Below are 20,439 nucleotides of genomic sequence, written 5' to 3'. Positions count from 1 at the left end.
GCGTTCCTAGGGCGCCACCTCTTTGCGACTCGCTCACTTCTCCGGCAGGTTTGCCTCGCCTCGGAGCGTGTGAACATTCCTTTGCTCAGCTTTCAACTTGCCTCCAACCTGCGCCTTGCGGCCAGCATGCCTCCCTGTCCGTGAAGCGGGCGCCCCGCTGCCCTGCCGTCCCGGCCGCCGCCGCCCCTCCGCGCCGCTATTAACCCGCCCTCGCTGCCACCTGGCCCTCCCGATCGACGACACACGCACTTGAAACTTGTTCTCAGGGTGTGTGGAATCAACTTTCCGGAAGCAACCAGCCCACCCGAGGAGGTAGACAGACAGCTATGTATATATATGTGGGGCTCGCTACAAGTGGCTCTGGAACCAGAGGGCCTCATGCGCCAAGAAACCGACTCCAGTGAGGGGAACTTTTTCTTCTTTTTTGGAGGGGACTAACCCTGCTCCAAGAACGCAGGAGAGCTGCCGGCCAGATTAATTAGACATTGCCATGGGAGACGTGTAAACACACTACTCATCATTGATGCATATATAAAACCATTTCATTTTCGCTATTATTTCAGAGGAAGCGCCTCTGATTCTACCCCCTCCTCCTTTTCTCTCTTTTTTTTTTTTTTTTTTTTTGGTCCTTTTTCGCCTGTGTGGTTTGGAAAAGGCAGAGTTGGAATAGCCGATTCCTAAATAAGTAAGTGCTGAGAAAGTATTCAGAGAAAGTTTTGGGGGGTTGTTTTGTTTTGTTTCCTTTGCAATTTGAGTGATGCCCTTGATGTTGGAGAGGCTATTTGAGAACGGGCAAGAAGTGGGGAGGCAGGGAGTGCGGGGAGATGGAGAGTCGGGACTGACACTTTGGACCCCTTTCCATTCTGTTGCAGATCCCTAAAGCTAGAGGATACGATGCTGCGGAGGCTTGTTCAGCAGTGGAGCGTCGCAGTGTTCCTGCTGAGCTACTCTGTGCCCTCCTCTGGCGGTTCCTTGGAGGGACTCGGCCGCCGACAGTAAGTGCTCCGCGCTCGCGCTGCCCCGCGCGCTGGGTAAGGGCTGGGAAGGCCAGAGGGACAGACCGCCAGACTGGGGCGCTGCCGAGGGCTCGCTGCGGTCACGGGAGCTCCTGCGGGGTGAGTGAGGCGATCCGACTACCTGCCGGAGCTGAGTCTCGATCCTCACAGTGGCCAGAACTGGTAGATAGAACCTTTAGGAGAGACAGGCTGGGGATAAGTTTTAAGCGGGTTTCCAAAAGAGGGAGCGTTTTACCAAATCTGCTTTAGACAAAGATTCTCTGCCCCTAGTGAGAGAAAGGGGTTACTTTTTTCAGGACCTGGGAAGGATTTTGAAATTGCAGATTACAGGCACTTAAGATAATTTAGAGGAAACTGAAAATCCAGGCAATATATGTCAGTGTGAATTTACATATGTATATGTATGTATGTATGTCTATATGTATGTATGTATATATAGGTATGTATGTATATATATGTGTGTGTATATATAGTGAATATATGCATATATGGGTAGCTGTGCGTGAAAAGCAATACTTTTGCATTTAATTTTATGATGAATGGCATAATTTTAAGCATATAAAATGGGACTATATTACATAATGAAGGCATATTATATAATTTAGTAGTAACAACTTTGCATTAGCACACCAATAGTACTATTGATACAGTTGAGAGATGCTGAAGTACTTGATTCCAAAATGAATTTTAGGTGTGGAAAATTCTACCCCTCCCACCTCTCCCTTGGAATTCCTGCAACAGTTCTTTAATCCAGAGTCCATATTTGTAGTGCAGGCTAAAATCTTGTTTTGTTATTATCAGTGATTCTTTTAAAGGTAATTTTGATTTTGAGATAATCCTGTATCCAACCACACCAGAGAAATACTACATAACTGAAAAATTGAGAAAGTGATCTAGAGCAATAATTAGCATCATGTTAAGAATCTGCTAGACCTGTTAGACCTAGCAGTTCATTTTTATGCATAATAACATCTTTGGGTGATCTTTAAAATGCAGACTCGGACTTCAGCATGGGAAATCTATAAAGTTTAAGAGCTCAGAAGAGTTTGGCTCTGGATAAGGAATTAAGGAGAACTTTTACACTAACAATAAAAATAGTAATATCTGATATTTACAATCAAGTTCATAGCGCTTCCTTGTAAATTTTCAAGGGTATACAAAAAGGCAACTGTTTTATATATGCCCTTGGTCTATTATTATTAGAGCAGAAAATCCTTAAATGAAATTACTCTAGACATGTCTGAACCTTGGCACTAAAATGAAAATCTATTATGAATGTCCTAAGGCAAATTGTGTAGAACATTGTGCTGAAGATAAAGGTGCATTGTATTCGTCAAATCAATGTTCTGAGAATATATTTCTAAACAGTGCTCTTCAGAGATTTTGCTCATTTTGATACTTTTATTAAATACAGTTATTTGAAATCCACATAAAAATGCAGGTAAAGATGATGTTTACAGACACACTTAAATATTGTGTTTCTTTGGCTAAGAAATACTATCTTGGAGCAGAGCCAGTTTTCCTCTAGAGTTGTCTAAGAAATACCTGTTTTTCCTTTGATAAATAAGAGGAATTATTAGTAAATTTATAATTACTGCATAAAAATATAACTGAGTTGGCCAAACAGCTAATTTTCACTCTTTGTTGTTGTTGCACCTTGCAAAATCTGCATCAGAAAACATTTAGCAGCTAGAGACTCTGTTATACTTTTGCTTGTGGGTGAAATTTAATATTGTAGTTAAATACTCACACTCAGCAGACAGTTATAAAACTACCACAAAACATTCTTATAGTTAATGGCTAATACATCATCACATTACACCCATGGTTTTTCATAGAGGCTGAAATCATCAGTAGATGAAGATGTTTCATCAGCTTATTATACCAAATGGAGTTTTTAAAAAAAAAAACAAGTTCTTATTTTTGCTTTGCTGCCAAGTAACAGTAAATTTTGTGTGTAGACAAAACATTAGTCTACTATTACCCTAAATGAAGCTAGTTTCTTGAAAGGAATTTTAACATATAATCAAACTACATTACTCCCCAATTATTCTTCACACCAAGTAACAGGGAAATTGCTTTCGAAATACAGATTCTTTTTTTAAAACTAGAGCTGTTTTTCAAGGGAGAGTAATCTACTACCATAACATTTCTGAAGCCAAGCATAGAAGGCAATTATCAGTTGTGAACCTTTTGAACTTGTTAGTCCCAAAGACATAATTAATATGACTGAGCCTGAGTAAATTGGAAAGTGACGCCTATAGACTTTGCTGTGCAGATGAGCATGGGCTAGGACAGGTGGCTAGCTGTGTTTAAGCCTGAGCGGGAACCCCAGCACACTGAGGAACCGATGTGCTTGAGAGCCAGACCGGGTCTGTTCCACTTAATGAAAAGCATAACTTTCTACTGAGTCATTTGAGTTGGGAGGGACTTGGGGTGAGTCATCTCCATTCTAACACCCTAACCCTATCTCTTCCATGTGCCACAGAACTTTTCTCCTCAATTACAGAGCCATTGCTTAGGAGGCAAGCATCAGCATGAGAGTGCTGCTTCTTCCTGTGCTGGAAGAGGAGTTCTCATCTTTCTGTTTAGTCTCTGTGTTCCCATATAGCCCTTAGAAATGAAGCCTCCTCTAAAACTCCTTTGAAAGTACTTTTTTCTTTAAGAAGGTTTTGATGGAATTTAGAAATAGCTTTGATATGTACTTCCCACACACACACATTTTTGCTTTGTTTTTTTTTAAAGAAAAATAATATTCAGAAGGAGCCATGAATTTACTTGTTTTTTCTGGTTTTGCACTTAGGTATATAATAATGTCATGTGGACTCTGATGGTCTGTAATGTCTAAAGACATCCAGAATAATAGACTGTTATTAAGGCCATATTTACAACTTAATATTCCTGAATTATCTAACTTTAAAGCCTCCTGCATTTGAATCTGTTACTCCCACCTCTGTATATCTAGGTTTTGCCTCCTAGTCATTTATACTTGTGTCAGTTTATGCTTTATTTTAGAATTGTGTATAAAGCTCTGTGGACCTTATCCTTGTTGGAGATAATAGATACCATTATATGCCTGCTCCTCTAATGCCATTTCCCACTCAGTAGCTCATTCTTCACATATTTTATATGCAGGAATCTTTGAAAATTCTAAAAGCATTTTAAGTTTAGCCTTTAAGAAAGTTTCTGTTCTCTAATATACTAACAGTTACCCCTAAAAGGCAGAAGGAAAGTTCTGTGTCTCACAAGAGATGTACTATTTTAAACTGGCCAACGCTGTGCCATATTGTAGGCTTTTTATAAAATAGAGGGATAGAATGATCACTCCTTTTCCCATGAGAACCATCCTGGGAAAGTGCAGAGCTTAAGTTAGGAAGACACTGTGACTCACAGTTGACAGGCTGGCCGTGATGACAGAGGCATGCATGCCAGTAAGAGTGGGTATGAGGACCGGTGGCTTGATTAGAACAGAAAAACCATTAGAAGTTTGGCTTAAAGCTAAGCCAGGACTGTGGTGTATTGTAAATGTGGAACAATACCGATACGTTGGGCATCTGCCAGTAAGTAAATGAGAAAGAAATAAAAGCACCTAATTACTAGAAATGATCACTGGTTAAGAACTTCTTACTGTGATGTTTTGCTGAAAGATACTTACTAAACTGTAACACTTAATACACAGTTTTATCAGTCTGATCCTTGTGTTATTACAAAGTTATAAATACTTCCTATCAGAGCCTCAAATTTGTAATTATTAAAAATTTCCTGAGTATAAAACATTGCCACAAAGTGAATTTTAATCTAGTCACATGTGGCATCCTCAAGAGTAAAAGAGACTCCTTCATGGCTCATTTAAACCAAGCTCCTGTTAAATTCCTTTCCATTAAGTAATGTCTTTTTTAAATGAGCTACATGATTTGAAGTCATTCCCCACACTAAAAAGTAGACAGAAGTGAAGATTCTAGCTATACGGTTCAGATTAATTGATGACTCTATTTTCATCTCTCAGTCTCTTCATTGACTCATATATATAACTAGAAAGACTCTTCATCTGTCAGAGATAACCCAGATCTAGAAACCACCCACCTTGCACTCAGGTAATCACTATATCGATGATGAAAATGAACTGCTTGGGTCAACAAGGTTGATCGTTAAAGAAGCTGATAAACTGCAGTTTGTTTGCTTATTGTGGTACCCACTACTGCCCTCTTACCCTTTGCCTCTCTCTTCTGGTTCCCTCAAAATAAGATGCTTAAGTTTAAGTGGTAGAAAGATTAAAGGAAGCTGAAAAGCCAATATTGATTTTAGAATCAGAAGAACTAATTTTGGGGACCCAGGTCCAGCCATATTCTTATATTGTGTGACCAGCCTAAACCCAAACTCATGGTCACTGAGCTGATTTAGACTCTCAGCAGCCCTCCAAGACAGTAAAATAGTCCAACAGGGTTTCCAAAGCTGTGTTCCTTATGGAAGTAGACTGCTATATTGTCTTCCCATGGAGCTTTACACCACCATGGTGGCTTTACACCACTCACCTTTCACTTAATTACCAAGCTGTGTCACCATGTGAACTCACCTTTTCCCCCCTTTTAATTCTTTCTGTATTTCTCTAAGAGTTAAAGACATCACAAAATTGAAGGTTTGGAGGCTCAAGCACCACTGTGTCAGAGAAGCAAGAATATTGGGACAAAGCCCAGTGAAATGCTTTTAGATACTTTTGAAATGGAACCTGTTTGGAGGGCCATTTTAAGTCTAGAGATTGGAGTTAGCTGAGGCAGCGCTGAGATAGGTGTTGGCATGATGTATTGATGTATGTTAGCCTTAAATATGCTCAGTAATATGTAAATACAAATCAGAAGCACACATGGATGGATTAGAGTCAAGTGTTAACCTAAAGGATTGGTAATTAGCTTGTTCTCTTTCACAGTATGTCCAGTGGAGTGATGTTTAAACAGAAAAATCACTTCATATTCCTAAAACTATATTAAGACAAAGAAACCAAATAGGACAAGGACTGTCTCAGCTACTTACTAAGACCAATATCCTCTGAAATAGTAAATTTATTTAAAAAAGAAAAACCACCTTGAAGAATTGAAGAAATAGAATGAGTTTACTTAATTTAAACACCTAAAGAAACCTAATTTAAGATGACCACCTACTGCTTTACAGAAAAATGTGAGTTCTGTCTCTCTGAGTTAGCCTTCAAATGTGAGTTCTTGGTAGCTGGTAGTCTGATACCACGTTAAAATTCAGTCAGACTGTCAGGAGAATTCCTAGATAATCCTCACTGCTCACTTCATCTCTCAATCTGTCTTTAACTTTTTTTAACTTTTGTTTTTTAACTGTCTTTAACTTTTGCTGTTATTTGAGATTCAGTATTATTATTATTATTATTATTTTGTAATGTAGACATTCGTGTGTGTGTGTGTGTGTGTGTGTGTGTGTATCAGAAGTTAGAGAATACTCGGGTAAAATCAACCTTTTTATTTCCCGAGCTTGGGCTTTTAAAAATTGATTTATTTCCTCAATAGAGCTCTGAAAAATGTCAGAGAAAAAGCTTAATCTGTCTTCTTCCCAATAGCTTAATGGAATCATAACGTTGTAGATCTGGACACTAAAACTAACTCACTGAAACTGAGTTTGAACCAATTCATAGTCATTTCTCCACTAGGTTTTCAGAGGCCATAAAGCCCACAGGGAGAGATTTCCCATCCTCCACCTGAGGAGCAGCTGGTGGATTTAAACCACCTGCTTTGGGGTTGGCAGTTCAACTCCTTGCCCAGTAGGCCATCACAGCTTTCCATAAAGGGAGTATAGACATCTCTGACTTGGACTCCTTCCTGTTTTACAGAAAATGCACATGAGGTCCAGGTATATATCTGCCCTTGCCAAGGTCACAAGCCTGCTGTGCAAAAGCACTGGAAAGCAAAGTTTCCTAAGTGCTCTGCCATCCCATTCACTATCCTTCCCTGCTGAGGCTACCTAAGCCTGTAACAGCTCAGACCCAAACTGTGCCAACCAGAAAACCAAAGGTGTTTATTCATGTCTTTAGTGTCTTTGTCAGTAACTGTAGTTTGTCTTCTTCCCCTCCTGATATTTTTTTTCCTTAAAGCAAAAGAGCTGTGGCAGAACACCAGCTCCTCCATGACAAGGGGAAGTCCATTCAAGATTTACGACGACGATTCTTTCTTCACCATCTGATTGCAGAAATCCACACAGCTGAAATCAGAGCTACCTCGGAGGTTTCCCCTAACTCCAAGCCTGCTCCCAACACGAAGAACCACCCTGTCCGATTTGGGTCTGATGATGAGGGCAGGTATCTAACTCAGGAGACCAACAAAGTGGAGACGTACAAAGAGCAGCCCCTGAAGACGCCTGGGAAGAAGAAGAAAGGCAAACCTGGGAAACGCAAGGAACAAGAAAAGAAAAAACGGCGAACTCGGTCGGCCCGGTTAGACTCTGGAGTAGCTGGGAGTGGACTGGAAGGGGACCACTTGACTGACAACTCGGCGACATCGCTGGAGCGCAACTTACGGTAATGCTTCTCTGGCCCAAAGCTTTGCCTTGGTGCTCTCCGCTGGCTAAATTTCCTGCTGCCTTGGCTTGATGAAACGTAGACTGTTCTCTTTTAGTACCTATTTCAGCTTCTATGCAATTTAAAAACACACAAAACCAGAGGAGCTCTGGTGGTATGATGATGAAACACGCAGCTGCCAACTAAAAGGTCAGGGGTTCAAATCTGCCTATGGGCTCTGTGGGAGAGAGTACTAAAAACATACACAATCAAGATGCTGCAGAATATTCTCTCTCTCAAGGCAGTGGCATCCCTCCATATCATGCTCTGCATTCAGCATTTACAGCTTAGTTCTCTTCTTCCACTATTGCCCACCCCATCATCATGTCATTTCACTCTAGTAAGGATATTGATTTCCCAACTCTAACATCTTACTTGATAATTTTTCTTTCTTATTGCTTTCACTTAAGGGGAGAACATGAAAAACTTCAGCTTTGACAAAACCTACAAACACTGTAGAACCATAGCATACCATAAGCCTTCAGAGTTATTCATATTTTGGTATTTAACTCTGGTTTCTACCTGATCATTTGTGGGGGGGAACCCCAAAACAAAACAACCACGGTCTCTAAAAGTTTTTATGTATTGGCTTAAAAGTATAAGCTCTCATGAATTTGCTCATTAAAAACTAAAAGGTCACTACTTTTAAGTCAAGTACAATTCATGGCATCCCTCCATTGAGTTCCAAGGCTATACATCTTAACAAGAGGAAACTGCCTCGGTTTTCTCCAAAGGAGCACTTGATGGCTCTGAACCATCAACCTTACAGTTAGCAGCACAACACATAACCACTAAGGCTCCTATTTGCTCCCTATTAAATCAAGAAGTACAGTAGGAATAATAAAACCCCACGTTTCTATGGCTTGTTTGTCCTCAGAGATCAAATGGTATTTGCATAAATAGCCTTTGGAGTTAAAAACTTAGGTTCAAGTCTTAGGTCTAAACTTATTACCGATCACATCCTTGACTTCACCTTTTTAGGATTCATTTTCCCTTTCTGCTACATGCAAATAATAACTGCACCAACTTCATAGTGTTCAGTGATGATTAAATGAGATTATTATATGGGTTAAACCCATTACATAGTAAGTACACAATTTGCAGTTGACTATTTTAGTGCATTAAGATCTAGTTCTGTTGTGTGTGTTTCTGAAAGGTAACAAGGGGACAAGTTTTACTCTCATGATGTAAGATAGGAAACCCTGGTATTCCACTTTGAAGGACAAAATTAAGTACATAATCACTCCTCTGAACGAGAATTGTTTTCCCCACTTCCCATTGCTTAGACCAGTGCTAAGTTACTGGCACTGCTTCTTTCTACATGCATTTCTACTGATAGGATCTTTTTCTGTTTTTTTTTTTACTTTTCAGTACAGCACTTCTATGGGGTTTGAAAAAGGAAAACAACACAGGAACGCATCATATGCAACCAATGATCTCATTTTTTAAAGAGTCCCCTGTGACTTCTCCAGTCCTTCCCACTGACTCTGGTAGACGTAGGATTACAGAGTGATGTCTCAAAGGAGAGTTTCAACTTACTTGCCATCACTTCTCTTTTTGAGTTAAGTTGACAAAACTCATCGTTAACTAGCATATAAAATGGCAATTAGATATAATTGAAGAACAGCTTTAGAAGGCAATGAGTTAGACACTAGAGAATCTTTAGTACAGATTAATGGATATATAAATTTTAGCTTAGTCTATCTTCATTCTTCAATGTATTTTAAGGATATGATCTTAACAGTCTACATTTGTAAGTAAAGCAAGTACTCTACTTTTTGCTAAAATCTATTGTTAACCGTTGTCAATTCTATCTATATGTAGACACACATGCCCACATTATAGAGTATAATGAGTTAAAGAAGTAACTGTTATAGTAAGTTACAGAAGTAGAAATATTTCCCTAAGGATTCTTATTCATTTAAAATTTGTCATGCTCTTAAGTATCTGAAGAATTAATGAAATAAGCACTCATCAATTCTTAAACTGAAAGCCACCCCTAAATTAAAATAGGTCTAGTGAAAATTAGGCAATGGCCTAATAAAATCCAGACCTAGGACTGGGGCAAAAATAGAATGTTTCTGCTTCTCCTTTCTGTTCCTTGGTTGTAGGGGACATTCATGGAAAGCACTCATTATTTGGCAGCCAAATGTTGGCCCTCTCCCAACACAACAGAGAGATGCAGGCAGAATGTGGAGATTTAGTAGTGTATTGATGAGAACATACAGGGCTATACACATTGTGTAATAAAAATAAAATATTTTCAGAATATTGATTTAAAAATTTTATAAGAAGCTATCTTTTATTAATATCATCTTTTTAGCCTTTTGATATTATGCTTGATTATCTGAGAGATCTGATGAGATGGCAAGCATAGACTTTATTATAATGTATGTATGTATTTTAAGAGTAGCTACTGAGATAAAAATTACCTGTCTCCTCTCACATGATTAGTTTAGTGGAACATATACATACCTTTAAATTTGGAAATTACAGTTTCGAATTCTTGATGTTATAAAGGAGATGTCCAAGTGAAATGGGAGTCATTTCATTAAAATTACAAATTTTTCCTTGGTAAGTACTGATTTGGAAATAGACAATTTTAAGAGTTTTTCCACTAGGACACTAAAATGTTACCATGTATACACACAAAAAACACACACATAAATACTTTACAATTGTGTCATATGTTTCACTTTGCTATTTTAATAAATACCTTTGATGAAGAAATCAGAAAGAAGAATAACAAATATACAGACTGGGTTCAATGTAATAGAATTAGAAGAATCCTTTGGTCCTTTTATCTGGGTGATTTTTCTTTTTCTTTCTTGATTTCTAAGGTCAATTGTGCAAAATACTGTTACATTTTCCTTTGTTATGCAGAAAATTGGCTCACTAATATCATAATAATGCAAATTAGTATTATATAAAATGTACTTTGTGATATTTTTTGTTTTATATCTATCATCCACCTACATTCACCTACCACTTGATATTATAACCTTCAGCTTTTCTCTGAAATTGGGATCTATTGCAGCATTCCAACCAAAATAATTGGTACAGTGGTCAATTTCTTTAAAAAAAACAACTTTAAAATACCCTAGATCCACAATTTGCTTTTCTCTCATCTGTAACATAAAACTACTAAATGTCAAAAACATGCTCCTTTTTTGGGTCTCATACAAATACATAATTGCCCTATAAACTCTACCTACAACCCTGGCTTAACGAGTGGTTTAGCAAATCAAATTTCACTCTGTAGTTGTTTCCTTAGATGCCAACACAGACAACACAGAGGGAAGAGAAAGGAGGAACGAAAAATCTTCTTATGCATCTTAAGATATTGTCATCACAGCATAGAGAAAAATGTTAACCCCAAGGGACAGCTTATTCAGAGTAATAAACTCAGTTTTGTGGGATACAGGTACTTTATGCTTTCAGTCAATTTAGTCTTGGTGATTCTCTACTTTAAAATGGGCTTCTATCATTTCTAAAGCAATATCCACTCAAAAATAAAGAGATAAATAATAACTCTAATAGATGTTTAGCCTCTGAAATGAAAATCTAGTCTTGTTCCATTCATTGGTGTTTATAGGCAGCTAAAGACATAATGAAATATCTAGGTGGTATAAGTAGTTAACATGCTTGATCCTTCCTGAAAGGTCAGAGGTTTGAGTTCACCAAAGGCATGTGAGCAGAAAGGCCTAGTAACCTACTTACAAAAAAAAATCAGACATTGAGAACTTTATGCAGCAAAGTTCTTTTCTAACATACACAGGGTTGCTGTTATGTCAGACAGGAAAGTAACTGCTGCGTCTCCTCTATTTTTCAATACATGGAAATTACCTCAGACATGCTCTGTTTAACTACACACCTTTCCAACACTTACTCAAAGTCACTTTCACTACATGCGCCACAGTCTGTTACCTTAGGGAAGAACTGATCAAATGAGAACCTGAAGTGAACGTGACATCTGTATCATGTAGATCACCTATCATTGGGAAATAAAGAATTATTACATGATGGATTCCTGGCATTTGTCCTGCTTCCAAATTCTCAATATTTTTCCATCGTTTATTAAACTTACAAGATGACAATTTTGAAAATTCAGAGTCTTCTTTTTCCAACAGAGCTTAATTAGAAATCAGACCATTTGCTTTTACACCACATTGATCACTTAATCTGGCCCAACCTGTGCTGGCAACAGAAGTTTTAATGATACATGTGGTCCCCACAGGTATCTTTTGTGAGAGATGCTTACCAAGAACCCCCTGAACCTATTTTACATTATGATTCTATGATCTTTATTATATACCCTTTGATTTCTGTCTCTTAAGGAGAATTAACCAATTTTCTCCTTTTCTTCCCCTTCCTTCTCTTTGCAGGAGGCACTGAAATTTTCAGCAGAGGCCTTCAGAGAACATATTGCAGAATTCTGTAATAATGAACATATGGAAAGTATTAGAAATATTTATTGTCTGTAAATACTGTAAATGCATTGGAATAAAACTGTCTCCCTCATTGCTCTACAAAACTGCACATTGGTCATTGTGAATAACTTTTTTTTTGCCAAGGCTAATCCAATTATTATTATCACACTTACCATAATTTATTTTGTTGACTGATGTATTTATTTTGTAAATGTATCTTGGTGCTGCTGAATTTCTATATTTTTTGTAACATAATGCACTTTAGATATACATATCAAGTATGTTGATAAATGACACAATAAAGTGTCCCTATTTTGTGGTTAATTTTAATGAATGCCTAAATATAATTATCCAAATTGATTTTTCTCTGTGCATGTAAAAATAGCAGTATTTTAAATTTGTAAAGAATGTCTAATAAAATATAATCTAATTACATCATGACTCAGAGTGAAATATATCCTTTTAGATTTCTGGTAGAGGGAACACGATGTAATTTCTTAACTGCATTTGAAAGTAGTCTTAAGCTTAATATGTTTATTTGGTGCATAGTCCAATACTTTCACATTAGCTTTTGATTGAGAATAGCTTGGAATATGTTTTGTTTTAATATTTCATGTCAATTGAATAGAATGGCTGAACTGCCTAGGCATCATTTCAGGAAGCATATTCGATTTGAGATGGAGATAGGAAAATGATCTTGGAGACGTAAAAAAAAAGGATTAAAGAAATTTAGTGTAGTTTTCCTGAGCTTTAAAAATAAGATGGGAAAATGGGTTTCCTTTCAGATAAAAGTTAGAAACTTAGGTATAGGAGATACAGGATAACTCAGATAACTTTCAAAAGTACGTATGTCACAGCTGATTCCTATGATAACACAGCTTTTGGGACTATGGTTATCCACAACATGGGTCCAGTACCATATGGAATTTCTTTTCATTTGATACCATCCTAGTTGTTCCTATCTCTCTGCTAGGATGAAACACAGCTTCTTGCCTTCCATGGAATTTTACTTTTCAACTCACTGTAGCATATGACATATCTAACATTAGCTATAATATGCTTAGTCCCACGGCCTCTTCTAAACCCAGCGTGCACATCTGGCAGTTTTCTGTTGATGTGCTGTTCCACTCACTTTTGGATAATTTTCAGCAGAATCATGCTTGCATGTGATATTAATGATATTGTTCTATAATTTCCACACTCTGTCGGATCACCTTTCTTTGGAATGGGAACAAATATGATCTATTCCAGTCAGTTGGCAAGGTGGTTATCCTCCAGATTTCTTGGCACAACTTGGTGGGTGCATCCAGAGCAGCGTCTGTGTGTTAAAATACGTCAGTTGGTATACCGTCAATTCCTGCGTCAAAGGACAAATTGCATTAGGACAATCTGTTGTCAGGAACCTCTCTAGAATACTGAAGAACAACAACAAAGTCAATCTGGAGACTAAGGTGTGTCTGATCCAGGCTGTAGTCTTCGCAATTACTTGCAACACATCAGAAAGTTGGACAATGACTAGGGATGATAAAAAGCGAATTCGTTTTTGCCAATTCTTTCAAAGCAGCTTGAACTTCTTCCTTCATCACCCTAGACTCTTGCTCATGTGTTATTTTATGAAATTCTGTGTCAGTCAATTTCTTTTGGTACAGTGACACTGTATTCTCCTTCCATCTTCTTTTAATTCTTCTTGCATCATTCAGCTTAAGAAATGCTGGAACAAAAGAATAAAAAAATGCTTCGCGAGTTCAGCCCTTTTGATTTTCTGACTGCAGGTCTTTGCACATTTCATTATAATACTTTGCCTTGTCTTCCCACCACTGCCCTTTGGAATCTTCTGTTCAGCTCCTTAATTTCTTCTCTTTGCTTTGGCTTCTCATCACTCTAGAGCAATATTCAGAGTCTCCTCTGACATCTATCTTGGTCTTCCTACTCTGCCTATGTCATGACCTTCTGCGTTCTTCATGATGATATTCTTGATATCCTTCTTTAGCTCATCTGATCTTTGCTCATTGGTATTGAAGGACTCAAACCTGTTCCTGAGATAGTTTTGAAATTTAAGTGGGATAGACTCCGGGCCAAATTTTGGTTCGTATGGATTTAGTTTTCTTTAATTTGAACTTACATGTGAGTTGGTGGTCTGTTCTACAGTCAGCATCTGGCCTAGTTTTCGCAGCTCATATTGAACTTCTCCAGTGATTCCACGGATACTATCAATCTGATTCCTATGCATACCATCGGGAAACACACATGTATAGCGTGCATTTTTATTTCTGAAGGTTAGATGGATCTTGGCTGAAAGCAGACTACCAGAGGAATGTCTATCTGTGTTTCATTGGTCACACAAAGGCATTTGGCTGTGTGGATCACAATAAACTGGAGTGACTCTGAGAAGAATGGAAATCCCTGCACCTTTGATTGTGCTTATGCGAAACCTATACTTGGACCAGAAGGCTGTCATCAGAACAGAGCCAGGAAATACTGTGTAGTTCAAAATTGGGAAGAGTGTACACCAGGAATGTGTCCTATCTCCATACCTTCTCAATCTATAGGCAAAACAGATCATCCAGGAGGTTGGGCCCTATTAGGAGGACCTGAAGGGCTTGCTGCAGAAGGTCAAGAACTGTAGTCTTCAATATGGATTGAAGTTCAACATCAAGAAAACAAAGATTCTCACCACTGGGCCAATTGGCAACATTATGATAGATGGGAAGAGATTGAGATTGTTAACAGCTTTAGTTTGCTTGACTCTACAATCAACGTTCTTGGTACCAGCATCCAGGAAAAGAAAAGACTAATTGCATTGGGAAAATCTGCTGTCAGGGAACTCTCTATATCTTAGTCTGGAGACTAAGGTGTGTTTGATCCAGGCCATGCTCTTTGCAATTACTTGCTACGTGTAAGAAAGCTGGACAGTGACTAAAGATGATGATAAAAAGGACTTTGATGCCTATGAGCTGTAGTGCTGGAGAAGAGTATTGAATATATCATGGACTGCCAGGAAAACAAATAGGTTTGTCCTAGAGAGAGTGAAACCAGGCTGCCCCTTGGAGGCAAGAATTCTGAAGTTTCGTCTGACATACTCTGTACATGTTGCAAGGAGGGACCAGTCCTTCAAGAGGGACATCATGCTTGGAAGGGTGGAGGGACAGTGCAAGAGAGGAAGACAGTTAATGAGATGGATTTATTCAGTAACTGTGGTAATGAGGCAGGTGTGTCAGAGACAGAGCACAGGGCAGAGCCGGTGTCAAGGCTATTGTACATGGGGTCACTATGAGTTGTAAGTGACTCGATAGGACATAACAATAACATAAGACATGACAATTTAAAAACAACAAAAAACCAAAAAAGGACCAAATTTGTTTTGAGACCAAAAGAAACACATATTAAGGAATTAGCCTGTTTATAACACAATGTCCTATTAGGTATTTGGGGATATACAGGAAGTAAAATGCTGTCACTACCATCAAAAATATCTCACACTTGTGGGTAGATGTTACATACACATACTTAAAATTAGTAACCTAGCTTAGTTTCCTAGGTTTGATAAACTGTTGTTATTATGTGCCATCAAGTTGACTATAGATCATAGCATCCCTATGCACAACAGCTCTGAAACCTATGCTTATCCTGATCCAGTCTCACTCTCTCCGACCTAACTACCTCAATCACCCCAGATACTGTGTCAGTCCATCTGATCCAGGATCTTCTTCTCCTGCGCTAGCCCTCCACCCTCATAATCATGATGTCCTTCTCCAAGGACTGGTCCCTCCTGGTCACATGCTAAAAGTATGTGAAACAGAGCTTCAAAATTCCTGCCTTCAAGGGAGAAATTTTGTTTCACCCTCTGTAGGACATCTATCATGGTGCTACCAACTGGCCAGTGGGGAGAATCTTTGTCTTCTTGATGTTGAGCTTCAATCCATATTGAAGACTGCTTTGAGCTCATTCGTATCAAGAGCCATCCATCTGTATCCTTGCTAACCAACAATGATGTTTGGACACATCAACCTCAAGAACAAGCGGCCAGCAATCTCCAAAGTCAACTGCCAGCAACTCTGCTTTCCAGCAATGACCTTGGATGTATCAGCCTGCAACACCATTTGGTAAACCACAGCATGACCCAAAATTCTACAAACATTTGGAAAAAAAGGAGAAGAGAACCAAATCAGGGAGATTAATCTGGCCTGGATGTGACTAGGATAGCTATGCTAGGGTTTATTAATATTTTCACTTGAGTCTCAACCTTCAAAAGAAATGCCATCTTAATATATTTCAATAAGGATTTGAAGCAATATGAGTAATAAAATAAGAGAATTTGTGCTTAAGAATTTGTTGACTCTAGTGTTCATACTTAAGGAATATTTAGAGGTTTAAGCCCATCTATACCTATTGCTAGGAGGAGCTATTCCTTGGAGAAGGACATGATGCTGACAAGGGTGGAAGGTCGGTGAAGAAGAGGAAGACATGTTGCAATGGGCTCTTGTGTGTCAGAAAGTGTGAGGCTGGTGCAGGACAGGACTGGGTTCAGGTCTTTTGTTCATAGGGTCACTATGAGTCATCCTCAACTCAGTGGCACCTGACAACAGCATACCTGCAAAGAAGGACCTCAGGTGACCTACTGGTAAGGAGTTGCACTACCAAGCCAAAGGCACGCAGTTCAAATCCCCCAGCTGCTCCATGGTAGAAAGATGGGCAATCTCCTCTCCTGTGTTACAACCTCTGAATATCCACTGGAATGTCAGCTATGAGTTGGTTTCAATTCCACAGCACAGAACAGCCACCACCACATACCTGTACAGAGGAGCTAACCAAAAGGGTCAGTAGTTCTTGCAGTTCAAATCTACTGATTGGCTCCACAAGCGAAAGATAAGCAGTATCCTCCCACTGTCATTTAGAACCTCAGAAACCCAGTGGAAGGTGACTCCTATTGGAATCCACTTGATGGTAATGAGCTTGAACTTGATGCTTTTGTAAAGAAAGACATTTGAGGTGCTTTGAAAACATATATAACCATGTTTTGCAAAACTCCATTTGAAACTCTCAAGTGAGGTTGTACCAAATTCAGAGTAGTGTTCACAGGGAGAAATATGCTTTTAAATATTCATTGGAAAACCCCTGGATATCAGGACCAGGAAGTATCAGATTCACCCCCAAATACAAGTCATTCTTAACTTTTTCTTTAAAGGTACTCTATCTCTTAAAATAAAAGGTGGGAACTAATTTGAGGATTTATAGTTATCCATTCTCATGAAAGAATTATTAATACAATTATTACCTTCAGTAAAACCTCAGATCCTCTCACAGTAAAGGAGTAAAATCATGGGGTAAGGAAGAGAGTGGGAAGATGAAGGAAGCTATAAAGCTTTGGGAAAAAAATCATGGACCACTATTGTCATTTTCTATGAAAGAAAAACCAAAATATATAATTTAAGATAATAAGTGTTTAAATATAAGTAAACTCTTAGCAAATTACAGTCCAAGTGAATATGGCTTATCCATGACTTAAATAATGTTTATAAAGAAGTAACAGCTTAAATAAAGGCAGGTTAGACTAAGTATTTTGGAATTAAAAAAATAAAATTTAATCTGCTAACATGCAATTACCTTCCTCAAACTCTTTTCAGACAGAAATCTGGCATTTATTCAGACACCTAATGCACATTTGTGGTCATTGTGGAGTCTGTCTTGAAAAAAGGAATGATACATACATGTGAAAACTCCATTCCTTTTCATTTTGTTAGTCATTATTCAAAAACATAAGCATTTTAGGGCACTGGTGTAAAAATGCAAGCAATATATTTATGGTTACATTATGAACCAAGATGAGTACTGAAATTCATAGCAATAAGATATTATCTTACATCAGCAATAATAGCAAAACTTTTTAAAAAAACAGCCATTAAACAACAAAGGCTAGAGACAGTATAGAGAGATGGGAAATTTCTGACACTGCTGGTGGGACTGTGAAATGGTACAGTTGCTAAAGAAAATGATACGATACTTCTTTAAAAAGTTGAAAACAAAAATATTATGTGATCCAAAAACCTCACTCATTGTTGTTGTTATGTGCCATCGAGTCGTTTGCAACTTATAATGACCCTTTGTACAAGAGCCCTAAACTCTGTTCTATCCTGTGCCAACCTAGCCATCTCAAACACACTCATTCCCACCACTCCAGTCACAGAATCAATCCATCTCATTGAAGGTCGTCCCCTCCTGCACCGCCTCTTCACTCTGCTAAACATGATGACCCTCTCCAAGGACTAGTCCCTCCTTGCAACATGCCCAAAGTATGTCAGATGAAGCTTCAGAATCCTTGACTCCAGGGAGCATTCTGGCTTCACCCTTTCCAGGACAAATCTGTTTGTTCTCCTAGCAGTCCATGGTATACTCAATACTTTTCTCCAGCACCACAGCTCAAAGGCATCAATTCTCTATCATTCCTAATCACTGTCCAACTCTCTGATGCATAGACATATCCAAAATCACTCTACCAAATAGAATTGGTAGATATTGGAAAAATTCACGATGTACCATAAGAACAAGAGCCAGTGGTATTGAAGAAATTCAAGCTGCACTGAAGGCACTGGTAAAAATGAGGCCCCAGGAATTGATGGAATAACAATTGTTGTTGTTGTTTGTTGTTATGTGGCATCGAGTCACCTGCAACTCATAGTGACCCTTTGTACAACAACCCTAAACCCTGCTCTATCTTGTGCCGATCTTATTGTTTCTGATACATCTATCCCCATTACCCCACATTAAATTAATCTATCTCATCAATGGTCTTCCTCTCTTGAGCTGTCCCTTCACCCTACCAAACATTACATCCCTCTCTAAGTACTGGTTCCACCTTGCAACATGTTCAAAGTATGTCAGATGAAGCTTCAGAATCCTTGCCTTCAAGGAGCAGCCTGGTCTTAAACTCTCTAAGACAAATCTTTTTGTTCTCCTAGCTCCATTTATATTCAATTCTCTTCTCCAGCACCACAGCTCAAAGGCATCAATTCCCCTTCTATCCTCCCTAGTCATTGTCCAGCTTTCTAGTACATAGCAAGGAATTGTAAAGACTATGGCCTGTGTCAGACACAACTTAGTCCCCAGACTGACATCATTGCTCTTCAGTACTTTGGAGAGGTCTCTGACAGTAGGTTTTCCCAACACAATTAATCTTTTCATTTCCTGGATGCTGGTACCAAGATTGTTGATAGTAGAGCCAAGCAAACTGAAGCTGTTAACAATCTCAATCTCTTCACCATCTATCATGATGCTGCCAATTGGCCCAGTGGTGAGAAACTGTGTTTCCTTGATGTTGAGTTTCAATCTACATTTAAGGCTGCAGTCCTTGACTTTCTCCAGCAAATGCTTCAGGTCCTCCTCAGTTTCAGCAAGCAGGGTTGTGCCATCTGCATAATGCAGGTTGTTGAAGGAGTCTTCCTCCAATCGTAATACCACATTTCTACTCAGAGAGCCCAGCCTCCCAGATAATCTGTTCTGCATATAGATTTAAAAGGTATAGAGATAGGACACATTCCTGGCATATACTCTTCCTCCTTTTGACCATGCAGTGTTTGCTTGCTCTGTTCTGACAACAGTATCCTGGTCCAAGCATAGATTTCGCATAAACATACTCAAGTGTTCTGAGATTCCCATTTTTCTCAAAGCCAACCACACGTTTCAAATAACAGATATAGACCTGGATGTGCTCATCTATCTATGCTAGGAAATTTGGAAGGCAGCTAGCTACTTGTCCAACTGACTGGAAGAAATGCATATTTGTTCCTATCCTCAAGAAAGCTGATCCAGTACGATGTGTAAACTATCAAACAATAATACATGCAAACAAAATATTCTGAAGACTATCCAAAAGATGGTAGAACAATACATTAACAGAGAATTGTCACAAATTCAAGCTGGGTTTAGAAAAGGCTATAGCACCAGGAGTATCATTGTTGATATCAGATAGTTCCTGCTGAAAACAAAGAACAATAGAATAACATCTATTTGTGTTTTATTGATCATGCAAAGGCATCTGATTGTGTGAATCATAACAAATTATGACTATCATTGAGAAGAATAGAAACACTTAAATATGCTCATCTAAACCTTACAAGACCAAGAAGCTGTTGTGCAAACACAGCAAGGGAACACTGCATGGTGTAAAATCAGAAAAGGGGTGCATCAGGTTTTATCCCTTCTCCATACCTATTTAATCTGTATACTGAAAAATCATCTGAGCAGTTGGACTCTTTGAAGAAGATTGTGGCATCAGGATCTAAGAAAGGCTCATCAACAACCACATTATTTAGATGATACAACCTTTTTTTTGCTGAAATTGAGGAACATTTGTAATGCTTGCTGCAGAAAATCAAGGACTACAGCCTTCAGCATGAATTGCATCTCAACACCAAGAAGACAAAAA

The 20,439-nt window shown here is 38.6% G+C and overlaps 1 protein-coding gene across 1 annotated transcript; it reads left to right on the top strand.

Moving 5' to 3' along the window:
• The first annotated feature begins 381 nt into the window (after positions 1-381).
• PTHLH (parathyroid hormone-like hormone) lies at positions 382-12,458 on the top strand. Its single transcript, XM_006895067.1, has 4 exons — positions 382-685; positions 873-995; positions 7,126-7,548; positions 11,973-12,458. Exons 2-4 carry the CDS (start codon positions 895-897, stop codon positions 11,980-11,982), a joined length of 534 nt encoding a protein of 177 aa, XP_006895129.1. The 5' UTR covers positions 382-685; positions 873-894; the 3' UTR covers positions 11,983-12,458.
• Positions 12,459-20,439: the final 7,981 nt, after the last annotated feature.

This window comes from Elephantulus edwardii, unplaced genomic scaffold (genome assembly GCF_000299155.1).
Source record: "Elephantulus edwardii isolate Elephantulus edwardi_28Jun2011 unplaced genomic scaffold, EleEdw1.0 scaffold00157, whole genome shotgun sequence".
NCBI lineage: Eukaryota > Metazoa > Chordata > Mammalia > Macroscelidea > Macroscelididae > Elephantulus > Elephantulus edwardii.
Note: the sequence above shows the minus strand (reverse complement) of the source record. Positions and strands in the feature narration are given on the sequence as shown.

Bases quoted from the DNA above. Each gene is read 5' to 3' on its own strand.
- PTHLH (XM_006895067.1), top strand. From the start codon at position 895: ATGCTGCGGAGGCTTGTTCAGCAGTGGAGCGTCGCAGTGTTCCTGCTG. The intron at 996-7,125 runs GTAAGTGCTCCG...TTTTCCTTAAAG, and splicing joins GAGGGACTCGGCCGCCGACA to CAAAAGAGCTGTGGCAGAAC.